At 38.4% G+C, this 13,396-nt stretch overlaps 1 protein-coding gene across 2 annotated transcripts in view; it reads right to left on the reverse strand.

The window, feature by feature from the left end:
* Positions 1–13,396, reverse strand: part of macrod2 (mono-ADP ribosylhydrolase 2) — a 580,362-nt gene that overhangs the window by 42,045 nt on the left and 524,921 nt on the right. Inside the window, exons 9-10 of one of the 2 annotated variants that reach the window (XM_060871809.1) lie at positions 13,230–13,311; positions 1,592–1,636 (exon numbers count right to left, since the gene is read on the reverse strand). In XM_060871809.1, the coding sequence (XP_060727792.1) occupies positions 1,592–1,636; positions 13,230–13,311 (127 nt within the window). The remainder of the gene's footprint in view (positions 1–1,591; positions 1,637–13,229; positions 13,312–13,396) is intronic. The other variant, XM_060871810.1, reaches the window with a different exon arrangement.

Below are 13,396 nucleotides of genomic sequence, written 5' to 3' on the forward strand. Positions count from 1 at the left end.
CCAGAAAGTCTGGCTAACTGCGGCGCTGCTAAAGGCCAGGGCTTGGCTGACAATCAGACGTTTACAAAATGAAACAGAGGCTAAGCCGGGTGAAAGTGGGTATGTGTGGGTTTGTGTGTGTCTTTGTAATCGGGAGTTCTCCTGAGCTTACGGTGGAAGTGAAACCAAAAGAGAAACCTGATAAATATCAATTCGACAGTTATTTGTGGTCTTTAAAATGTGTAATTACAACCAAATCTCAGAGGTAAAGAAAGAGCACTACTCCTCAACATAACTAGAGGATTTCAATTCACTGTAGATCTCCTCTAAGCTTCCCATTTCACAAAAAAGCTGGCATTGGAACACACATGGCAATCATTGGAATGGATCAACTGCAGCAGAAGGGAAGCTGATTACACTTAGCGAGCGACCGTGCAAAGACTTCCTCGTATAGCCGATAGGACATGACTGCACTATGCGTTCCTGCCAAACTGTTGAATATTATTGCACTTTGGCATTGTAAACAGCACTCACTTTGTATCCTTCCTACTTACCTCTGTCTTTAATTCATCAGATGTTAGCAAACGTAACAGTCACTGACAGAATCCCCTCGTGGAAACACATACAACGTAGAGACGAAAGTTGTTGCCATGTCACATGGCTTTAATTTTAGAAATTCGAAAACCGTGAATTCTGAAATCTGGAGTGTGTTTTAAGGCTTAAATGGAAAATGTGTCACTACTGGGTCACATTCAGAGCATTGCGAGTCAAATTGCATAAGTATTCACTCCCTCAAAATACAAAATATGGAAAGGGTGTGAATACTTATGCACGGCATGCTAGGTACAGTATTTATTCAGATCACCATGGATTAGAGGTGCGACGCAATGCTGCTATTTGTATCTATGCTTGTTTAGTGCTCTAATTGTTCATCTCTGTGGCCTATATAATGGGGGCGGAGAAACTCAGAGGTATTAACGATCTGTTCTTCAACCTTCACTCGAGTTCATAATTGGTCTTAACTCGAGACAAGGTCATCTTTTTAATCCCACCGACGTACTTAAGACTTATGGTCTATACTCACCTAAAACACTAGTTAGTCCTGTGGATGAAAATAGCGTGAATGTGAAGTTTATTGTGATTCGTTCGTTCAGATAAATTTGGATAAAGATTTAGGATCGAGCTTTAGCCTCAAGCGCTTGTAACGCATCGTCCATGCAGATGAGGCTGTTTTTATCATTTTAATTTGTTTTGTTTCCTGAATTTAGAAACTTAGGCTAAATCTGTTTCGTGTTTAAAGACAACAAACATGGCAACGCTCAAACAGCGCAGTGAAAACCTCCTCAGTATTTTGGTCAAACTGTTCAGTCGTAAACCTGAGAACATCACAATGACCAAGCTGCAGTACAAATCTCTGCAATCTCAGCACACATGCAGCCAGAAATCTATTCCAGAGACCAGCGGAGAAAACGCAGACTCTGCATTTATTGTTTATTGGTAATTGTGCAGCTGGAATGATGAACCAAAGACCAAACAAATCCTAAAATATACTGGTGTAGCATGAGGGATTTTCAGCTGTGTAATATCCCATGTAAAGAGCTCTATCACTCACCGTCCTCCGTGTGGGCCACGTTCCCCTCCTCACATTCTTCGTTATCTATCAGGGAGAGAAAGATTGAGCACGTCTGGGTTGATAAGAACGACATTGCAGTAACAGTGTGTTTGTTTTGCATTGTGCAGACAGTATATTCACAGTGAGACAAATCATTTATGTGATTTATGTTAAACAAGACGGTGGAATAATGTCTGTCGTATCCAGTCAGTCTAAACATCACAGATTCCAGACCTACGTCTCGGTTTAAGGATTTGGTTTAATTAGCAGATTTATTTATTTATTTATTTTTTGTCTAGAGTAGAGCGAATGATTACGGCTCGTGATAAAGCTACAAAATTAATCTGACCTTTTGCGGAAATCCGAGAGATTACGTGGTGTCACGATTGTAAATATTTGCTTGACTCGACATGTACGAAAAGTTATTGCGTGTGAACTAAATTACATCCAATCGCAAGAAAGAAAACCGCCTTGGTTATTCGACACTGTATCATTTTTAACACATTGATACGAGGCTCCTGTATTAATGACACCATTTATCTGACTATTCGTCTAATTTCTCTTATTTTCTCTTCTAAATCACCAAAGCTGTTTATCTGCACCGTAAACTACACAGAGCAGTAATCTATAGTAATCTGAAGTGGTATTTCAACATAAAAAAATAATTCTTTGTTTTTTTTTCATCTGTAGTATGATGATTTCCAGTATGACCAGTGGTTGCATTTTGGCCATTAATTAATTTTGGCCAATAAAATTAATGCATTTTGGCCATATTGCCATTTTATATTTATAACAGGGTCAATGTTCACTCTGTCTGGTCATCTTCTCATCTTTCTTCTATTTTTGTTGAAAAACTTGAAAAAGAAACCCCCCCAAAAAATGGTGATTGTCAAGAGCTTTCTATATGCTGTTATGCTTGAAATCATTTCTTTATGGCTATTGATATTGAGGTTAGGGTAAGGAGCATGTATACACACATTATACATCTATAATACCGTGTGTGTGTGTCAGGACCAAATGACCCAACAAGGACAGGAATATAAGACCTTCTTGAGACATTCCTTAGAAGGAAAATTAAACTATAGTTAGATTGGAGGAAAATAATGATTCGACAGGAAGGATGGAAAATCCTCAAAAGGCTAGTTTAGACAAATGTGCATGTGTGTTCATGCACCAGAGATGGGGGACTCGAGTCATATGACTTGACTCGAGTCAGACTTAAGTCTGACTCAAATTTGAGACTTGAGACTTGCTTGATAAATATTAAAAAAAGACTCGACTTGACTTTGACTTGACATTCATGACTTGAGACTTGACTCGGACTTGAGTTAAATGATTCAGAGATAGGGGACTCGACTTGACTCGAGCCAGACTTAAGTCGCAAATTTGAGACTTGAGACTTGCTTGACAAATATTAAAAAAAGACTCGACTTGACATTCATGACTTGAGACTTACTTGTGACTTGCACATGTGTGACTTACTCCCACCTCTGTCATGCACACACACACACACACACACACACACACACACACACACACACACACACACACGCACACACAACCCCCAGCTAAAACTCAAGTTAAATACTCATGTCATATGTTCTTGGTAGACAATGTGCATCAGTGAGCCCTCTGGATAAAGCCGACAGACTTCTGCTCGAGTCTAACGCATACCAAAAAGTACAGTGTTTCTTATTCTTTTAACTTATTTCTTTCACAACAAGGCAGGAAAAATAAACCTTGCATCAAAGGAGAATATTTTATTTTCCTAACCATCAGTGTAGTGGTGATGATTTAGAACTAGCAGTGAAACAGGGACCGGCACGTTATATATAAAACCAGTGTAAATATTAATGCTTTAAATCTCTTGAATGTTCTTTTAGCCTGACAGCAGCTGGCACATCTGCATCTGATACTGTTGAGTTAATGAACCATAATGGAAACACACTGCTCCTTGTGCTTTTCTTAACGGCCAAAATGCAACCACTGGTCATACTGGAAATCATCATACTACAGAAGAAAAAAATAAGAAAGAATTATTTTGTATGTTGAAACGAATCTCCTTCGAGACACTTCATGTAAAACAGATTGCAGCTTTATGTCTCCGTCAAACGTCTCATCCTCTTTTCAGAAAATAAACGGTAGCACAGATGTATGGCGAAGAAAAAAAAAATCAACAGCTAGTTTTCATTAAGTACTAATCCCAGCAAATAGCCTTCTTCACTTCCCTCCATCAGGTTTGTCTCACACACACACACACACACACACACACACACAAACACACACAAATCTTTAGGGAGCAGATTGCGTTCTGGAACTCTTTCGATTTGCCTGTGTCCAAGTTCATTTTAATCAGTTACACAGCCTCCCAAACCAATCAGCTCCTGCAATCAATCAATTACACCAGTAGTTTGTGATGAAAAACAGAATGCTCTTCCAAACGAATTAAAAAGTCTCACTTGACGAAACAAAGACGGCCTCACCTGTTCTAAGGATGTGCATCGCGGTAGCTGAAGTGAGACACTCTAGTCTTGTTCACTACTTCTTTCATTGAAATATTTTATTATTTGACGTTATTTTTGTATTAGCAAACTTTTTTTTTTAAATACTACAATTATTGGTATTTAGATGTCAGATAAAGTCAACCTTCCCTAGCTGACGGACGTAGCCACAATGTGAGGGTGAAATTGATGTTTTGCAAAAAGAAAAATAGCTGAAGTGTCATTTGAGGCTATTATTAAATTAATTTATTAATAATTTAGTCCACGAAATGGAGTCCACAGAACGGAGGATATCGGAAAATAGTTATATTAACTATTGATTCAAAGAGTGTTATTTATTTAATTTATTTTATGTATTTTATTTATGTTTTAAAATGATCAAAAACATCAGCATTATATTTTTAATTTTATCCACTCAAAATAAACAAACAAATATTTCAAAAATAAATAAAAACATATAATAAGATGCACTGGATCAAGTGCTATTCTATTAGCTGCCCGAATAATAAAGGTGGAAGCAGTCCTGGTAACTCAAAAATAATATAATATAATATAATATAATATAATATAATATAATATAATATAATATAATATAATATAATATAAATAAATAAATAAATAAATAAATAAATAAATATAGATATAAATAAATAAATAGATAAATAGATAAATAATTGATAGAAATAAATATAAATAAATGATTAATAAATGATTTCCAGTATGACCAGTGGTTGCATTTTGGCCATTAATTAATTTTGGCCAATAAAATTAATGCCTTTTGGCCATTTTGCCATTTTATATTTATAACAGGTCAATGTTCACTCTGTCTGGTCATCTTCTCATCTTTCTTCTATTTTTGTTATAGGGTGTGTCCATGACTATGCAACAAAACTTGAAGCAGTCCTGGTAACTCAAAAATAATATAATATAATATAATATAATATAATATAATATAATATAATATAATATAATATAATATAATATAATATAATATAATATAATATAATATATAAATAAATGATATTGCCAATATCTGAGACTCCTATTTGAACTCCATGCAAGTAATTTGTATAGCTGCATAACGAGACTCTGAATATGAGAAACTTTCCCCAAGTAAATATTGATTCAACATTTAGTCCTCAATCCCTTGATCAGCTTCTGGAACCGAAAAGTAGGTTTAAAATTCCCACTGCACCAAAGACACGAACGAAAAGAAGAAAGCTGGAAAGAAACAAGAAATACAGTGACAGATCTGCCGTGAATATGTTAGATCTACAAAGTGCAGTACAAATAAAGCCACAGGTCTTTCTGACTCCTTGGTTCCTACAGGGATGATGATGAGGTGCAAGAATTGGGCTTTTATATATTCCCAGGTTTTATGACAGCCACTGTCTGCAGCACCAGTGGTGCTAAATTGGTCCTATTATGTTTCTCTCTCACACAATGTGAGGTGATGTTTCAGATTTTACCATTGCAAAGTTCATTTTAAATTCCAAACGCCCCACCCCCTGTTGTGGATATCTAACCATGGAGAAAATGGCAACTAAAGACAAAAGGGAAAAACTGGCTTAATGCCTAACAAATTAGCACTGTACTGCATTGTAGCCAATATTGTAGCACTGTACTGCATTATATCAGCAAATATAGCCCTTAGGTGGGGTCTCCGATGTTTGAGCAATGCTTCAGAAAACTGAGTCGGGCCAACAAACTAAACAAAAATCAAAACAATCGTGTAGCCAACGAGCAGAAAGGGGCGTGTCTGGTCAATATGGGTGGAGAGAGTGTTCAGTGCGCATGTTTGTCATTAGCAGAAAGCGGTTTTAACATTGACATGGAGGATAAAAACAAAGAAAGAAAGCGAAGAAAGGCTTACGATAAGACAAGAAGTAGGACGTGTTAATATAGGATCAACTTTCCAGCGCTGGAGAGAACTGAAGGAGCAGGAAGTTGGTCACATATTCACAGATTGGAGTTTCCCGAGTCAATAACTCCTGAGCTAAACGCTGTTACTACACAAATAACACCTCTTTTCTATCGTAGTAATGTAGAGACGCGGCTACAACTGTGATTTGTGTAGTAACAGTGTTTATCTCAGGAGTTATTGACTCGGGAAATCGGGACTCCAATCTGTGAATATGTGACCAACTTTACTTAAGACGCCGAGGCGCTTTTTTCCTTCTCGATAGGTGAGTAACGTTGGTTTTGTTTTGTTACACAGAACTAATATATGTCTTTGTCCTTTACATGATTATGCTTGTGTGTCATTTTTGCTTGTTTGTTTATCTGCAATCGTATTGTTCTTCCCTTCAGCTATGATAAAGACACATTTCTTTCCATTAATTGCCTGGGTTACGTAAGTATGTGTGGGTGGAGCTATTAATACAGGGGCATGTTTGTTTGAGTGATTTTAAATGTCAACATTGGCTTTCAAACATTGGAGACCCTAACTTTAATGTAAAAAAATATTATCTTACTGTTAGTACACATCTAAAATACGGTTAGTCGCAATTAAACACGTAACAATTACGACATCGTACGATTTTTAAAAGTGTAAGATATTTTTTATAAGAAACTCAAAAGGAAACTTCATCGCCTACAAGTTCTTTGCACATAATGTGCGTTCTCTGAGGCATGCAAAATGGCACATGCAGTGATGCTCTATAACAGTCCCGTGGTGTTTCTGATGATGTTAACCTGCCATGTCCCATTCAATATTCACTCTCCGAACAAAGTGACAGCAAGGCGTGCTCAGCTTTCATTTTCACCCCCTTTTTGGCAGTCTACGACCCCCTGTTGTATTTCAACAGACAGCGCGTACACAGCAGCTAACAGCTGGCTTTACAAATTACAGCCTTTCTCCAGCACAAACACTAGCTCAGGAAGGCCACTATTAAAGCAAGCGGGTGGTTTCCCTATTATGTGCAAATAAAACGTGGGAATGCCCGGCAAATATAGAAAAGACTGCTGGAGGAGGGAGTGAGTTATAAGAGCGAGCCAGAGAGAACTGCATGAATGAACAAGAGCAGTGTTGCGCGTAGACTTCATATCTAATTGCATGGCATGGATAACTTTAGAAAAAGGCAAGACCCAATTTATAGACAGAGTGCACTAAGGCGTATCGACAGCGATCCGTTCCAATTTCAAAGGAAAAAAAAAAGAATGTGACACATATTGGGTTTCATTTACAATTTTTCATTGCATGAATTCTCGTTTCTCCTTCCCCGAGAAGCGTAGACAATGATTACTTTTACTAGATCCCACAATTTTACCTGAAACACCAATTACTTTAGCATCATAAGCCTGCTGAGTTATTTGACAGCCAGCTAGCTCCTTGCATTTTAAACAGTTTCTATATTATTTCCAAACGGTTTTGTCTTTTTCCGGATCAACTGACTCGATTCTTCCTAAGATGTATTTTTAATATATTGTCTGTGTTTCTGTCTGCTTTCTCAGAACAATACGCTCGTTATTAATACTTAATCCTGACGTAAACCCTAAAGGGTTCGTTATACCACAGTACAGTTCGGTTTCTCAAATCCGATTGGTCAGGTGTTGACTGATTTTCTCTTAAGTCAGATATGACTGTGGCTCCAGCTATAATTCAGATCACGGGTTTACGTTAAAGCACGTGTTCTTTTCTGTTAACGACACACTCGTATGGTAGACATGCCACAAAATATAACACTAATAATAAACCAATTGAAAAAATATAATTGTTGATAAGATAACATTTATAAAAGAAGTCTCCAATGTGGAAGAAACACTGACACTGGATGCTCCTTCCTTAATCATGTCCTTACGGTAAATGTCACCGTCTGAACAATTATGTGTTTATTAACAATCGGAAGTCATGTCTATCGTCCACCATACAAGACCCTGTGAAGTCTGTAGCTATTACTATAGAAACTACAGTATAATGTATTAAAATAAGTGTGTTAATATAAACCTGTGGTCTGTATTTCAGCCCACGTTACTGTCTGTTACAGAACATCAATCAACACCTTCTGAACATTCAACAGTCCTGAGGTACAAAAAGACATAATTAATACAGCAAAATTAAGAATCAAGTCATAGTTGATATCAGATCACAAAAAACTAGCGTTTTCTGAAACATTTGAGTCTCCTTGATTCCTTAAGGGTTCTTGGGATAATTAAGAAAGCTAGAAAGGTTCTAGCTTTCAAAAGGGATACATTAAAAGTTATACTAAAGAGTGACTATATCTCTCTAACTTGTATATATATACTGTATATAGATAGATAGATAGATAGATAGATAGATAGATAGATAGATAGATAGATAGATAGATAGATAGATAGATAACAGATTATAACAGAGATCATTTTTTTTTCTATAAACCTAAATGCTGAGAATTAGAAAAGAAAGAAAAAGAAAATAATGAATTAATCTGAAGGATGATTGTGTAAGACTTTGTTCAACAGACAGAGACAAAACAAGAAGGAGACAGATATAACAGGAGGCTGCGATACGAGGGCTAAGGTGACAGTGACAGTTCTGCCGAACTAAACGTGAATAAGTGAACAGAATATGACAGGGCTTTAAGGCGCAGTACAAAAAAAGCTGCAGGTCATTTCTGGCTCCTTGGTTCCTGCAGGGATGATGAAGTGCTGAGACCAGGCTGTTCAAGAGCTTTAGATTTTCACACGCTTTTATGGTGGGAACACTAGTGGTGCTAAATTGGTCTTCTTTTCTGTCTCTCCACAACCTGAGAACTGTGTGTTCTGAGGTAATAATTCACATATCTATATGTTAACTGCATCAATCAATATCACTTTCCTTAGTCAATATGGACTAAAGTTCTAATGAACCTCTGAAGGTGGCACTTACACTGGATAAGTATGCGTCATCTCTGATAATGACCAGGTATTTATGCCTAGATCGACTTTCAAAACGTCTGACATAACGGCTGTAACGAAGACCCTGATGCCAGATAGGAGGTGTGCAGTCATTAGGTTTGATAAAGAACCCACTAACATTGGGTGAAAGACCTAGAATTTGTCAGAGCATGAATATGAACGCAGTTTTAAGATCTTCAGAGAGCAGATGAATCTCATTAATCACACAGAGTTCACAATTAACATCAGCGACTCTGCCGCTGCCACCACGTCATCTACACTGAAATGAGCTCTACCCGTTTATAATCTCCCAAACCTTTCACCTTTACCACCTGTCATTTTAATAACAACGCTGCTTGCTGTGCTACCACACCTGATTCTCCATTTTAATAATGCCCTGGATAACAGACACCACTGACAAAAGTCCACTGACAAAAACGTTGGCAAAACCACATTATTATATAATAATAATAATAAACTTTATTTTCTATAGCGCCTTTAAACGTAGCTTCTCAAAGTGCTTGGCATAAAAGATGAAATTAAAAAATACACATAACATTACAGACACTAAAACTAACCATACAAAAATTAAAAAGCCAATAAATAACAAACAAAGAAATCACATAAAAGCTACCCTAAAAAAGTACGTTTTAAGACACCCAGGGAATGTACCAATAATTATTGGTACATTATTATCTTAGCAGTTAGCACGTTCGCCTCACACCTCCAGGGTTGGGGGTTCGATTCCCGCCTCCACCTTGTGTGTGTGGAGTTTGCATGTTCTCCCCGTGCCTCGGGGGTTTCCTCCGGGTACTCCGGTTTCCTCCCCCGGTCCAAAGACATGCATGGTAGGTTGATTGGCATCTCTGGAAAATTGTCCGTAGTGTGTGATTGCGTGAGTGAATGAGAGTGTGTGTGTGCCCTGCGATGGGTTGGCACTCCGTCCAGGGTGTATCCTGCCTTGATGCCCGATGACGCCTGAGATAGGCACAGGCTCCCCGTGACCCGAGGTAGTTCAGATAAGCGGTAGAAGATGAGAAATGAGTATTATCTGAAGTGAATTGATAGAAATACAGATATGAATAGAAGGCCCAATTTATGTCTTGCTGTGCAGCAGCTAAAGAATGCTCATAATTTGATCAACATTTAACTTTCTTAGGTTTATTTCACTACCTTTACAATTTGATGTATTGCGTTATGTATTGTATTTAAGCCTATATAGCAATACTAGTGTCTATGTTGCTAGCACATCAGAGGACACAGCTTTTCCAGTTTACCGTCCACAAGCACTGCTCCTCCCCAGTCCTCAACAGGTTCCCCTAAAGCAGACCCATCTCTCGGCTATTTCAGCCCAAGTCCAGGTGGTTAGCGATTTGAATAACGGCCCAATCCGGCCACTATTACCTAATTACCCAACGTGTGCTTTCAGTAATATATTCCACTCATTTAATCATTCCAGGTATCGTACACGACCAAGGCTGCAGTACTGTATCCCCTGGGATGCATGCTTCTGTTTCCCATGTAGGACATATGCCACTAATGACGAGAGGGATGTTGTATTTACATTGCGTGGTATTAACAAACTGGAAAGCGATATGTGACAAGGTGAAGGCAGGGTGGATTTTATAAAAATGGGTTATGGGGAGAACTGGATTAGGTGTTAAGGGCCACTAACCCTGATTGCCCACCTATTATTTTTACCAGCCCATCCTAATATAATAGAATATAGAATTTCTTTCTTTGCATATCCAAACATCTATCCAACTATCCTAATAATATTTGCCGATTGGAGTCAGAGTGCAGGGTAGATGATAGAGCGCCCCTGGAGCAGTGAGGGTAAAGAGTAGGTAGGTCTGTATTTGTAAATCTGACAACAGAGATAAACAAAAAGTATCTAACATGACTTGGTTTGAAAAATAATAGTCTAAAATTTGAAATGCCTTTGGTGTACATGACCATGTAAAAGTGTGTTTTCATACACAAGCTTATTTTGCTTGCAATGTTCTCATTCTAGCTAGTGTAATCTTTGAGAGTGGTTATGGAGAGAAAAAAAACAGCCACACTATCTCATCTCCCCAAGCTAACGCAAAGAGATGGGCTGAATGTGCATGAGGTAGCTCAATATAATCAGAGACTCTCCAGTGGCTGCCGTCCTTTAGCAAGGCCTCAGGGAAAGACAGGGACTGTGTGTGTGTGTGTGTGTGTGTGTCTGTGAACACTGTAGTGAATAATATAGTCCCCCTGGTGCCCCTGTTTGTAGACGTTCTCCATAGAGCCTCATCATCATATAGGCCCTTCTCTAGATGCTGTGACAGGGATGCTAAAGAAGGGCTAACAGGACTACAAAGCATTCTTTACTGAAATATTATGACTGTTTATTGTCCAGGGAAGCAAAGGAATAGTAGCAAAAGGACTAGGCTCCTTTGAGAGCGGCGCCCTTTCCATGATACGTGACTACAAAATGGGAAACGGCTTGTGGGAACCGGGTGAAGTTTTCTCTCAAGAGATGCACAAGGGTCCAAGGAGACTCAGTAAAAGAGATAAAACAAGAGTAAGAACAATGCTAAAGACAGACCAAAGAGGGGTCTAGACTCTAAGGATCACATACCACTCACACACCACCAGAGACATGCCGACTCCGACAATCAAACGAGAACCAGCCCTGTAGAGGTGCGAGAGGCTGTGATTCACTGACAAGGGGTGACTCTACCTCAGAGGTCTTTTTCCAGATTTGGATGACTGTCCTGTAGGTGATGACAGAATCAGAGCCCCACCGAATCTCATGGTGTAGGAGGAGGTTCAGACAACAGTGAGCGAATCAAAATAAAATATAACCTGGCAGAGCTTTGACTCATTGACTCACTCACACTTGCTCACCTTGTGTCTGAAGGTGTTTCTTGAGATTTTCTTGGAATGAATAGTTTTAAACACATCATTTGGAAATCCCATCAGAGTTTTACAACCACAATAAAGTATTCTGTTGTTCATCTTGGTCATTTTACTGGGCAACCCAATTAATCTATCCTGCATGGAGTGTTAAATATCTAATTTACTGTATATGACAATTCACATCATAGCAATTCAGTACAGAAACCTACAGTATGTCATCCCTTGTTGAACCTTCACACCAGCCTTGTTTATCTTGGTTTAGATAAAATGAGTGTGCCTCCGGTTGGCGTGGGCCGGGTCAATTATAGGCAGTGGATGGTGCAGGAAGTGAACCAAACTTGTGACTTATTACAGTGAGCCTGGAGTCCTGAATGGACCTATTTCCTGTGGCCATGCTGTTTGTTATGTTTTATAAATGTGCTGAGATCACGGACTGAATTAATGTAAACCTGGAGTCCAGCTAAAATTCCAACTTCCTCTCCAGTTCCTCTCACGCCGGGGTTCTACGGCGCAGTATCCGATGTTGGCGACCCGGAGTCCGAACACGACGGCAGTATTTCCGTAGGAAATGTTATGCTTATACAGACAGAGTTATGCAGATACTTAAGATGATTTTCTGGGTTTGCTTTTCACATTATAGAAAATCATAATATAGCAATAAGAGCTTTATTGCCATAGAACACTGCTGTATGAATAACCTCGACTGAATATAACAGCTTATAAAATAGCACTTGATCCAGCATGTCTTAATATTTTTGATCTTATTTATCTATTTAGACTGCTGAAAGATGAACAGAACCCAAAGAGAATAATAGAAATATTTTCGTCAGAGATGCCAAGAACGCAGAAGACCGCGGGCGGCTGCTACAGTACAAAGAGCAGCAAATTTCCTTCTTATTCTAATTTTAGTCCCAAATTAATGACAATGAATTAAAGGACATTTTTTAATTTGCTCTGAATTTAAGCATCGATTTATTACCAAAGTCATGTCTTGTAGGACTCTGCCTATTAAACATTAAATTAACTACCGCTCCATCATATTTCCACATCAGCCGAGACTCCAGGCTTTGGTTCATATGAGCTTGTTTAAAATGCTTGGCTTGCTGTGATCATTTTACTGTGATTCAACCTTTTTTCTTTTTCTCCCTTAAGAATTTTCTTGACTTGTGTTATTGAAGGCATGAATAAAGCCTGACACGTGTGCGCATGAATGATGTGTGCATGAGCTCTTAAGCTTTTTAGATTTCACTGGCTTTATCTGTACTCAAAGAGCATGTTAACCACCTTTCAAAGCGAGGTTGACATCTGTGTTAATGTAAATTAGCAGGTTCAATCTGCGTTGGAATTGCGAAATGGCAAATAAAGCAAAGTGAGCACCAAAAATGATTAAATACCTGGAGGGAAGTAGTCTGACATCTTCCTGTTGTAAATCCCATAGTCGTTTTCCAAGAAGACGCAAAATACGATGCGGTCAATCTGCAGGAATGGAAAGAATACACGTGAATACGTTCAGTTTGAATTCGTATGGCAGACATTTTTATTCACAGTGAACCAAAGGGGA

The sequence above is a fragment of the Tachysurus vachellii genome, chromosome 6 (assembly GCF_030014155.1).
Source record: "Tachysurus vachellii isolate PV-2020 chromosome 6, HZAU_Pvac_v1, whole genome shotgun sequence".
NCBI lineage: Eukaryota > Metazoa > Chordata > Actinopteri > Siluriformes > Bagridae > Tachysurus > Tachysurus vachellii.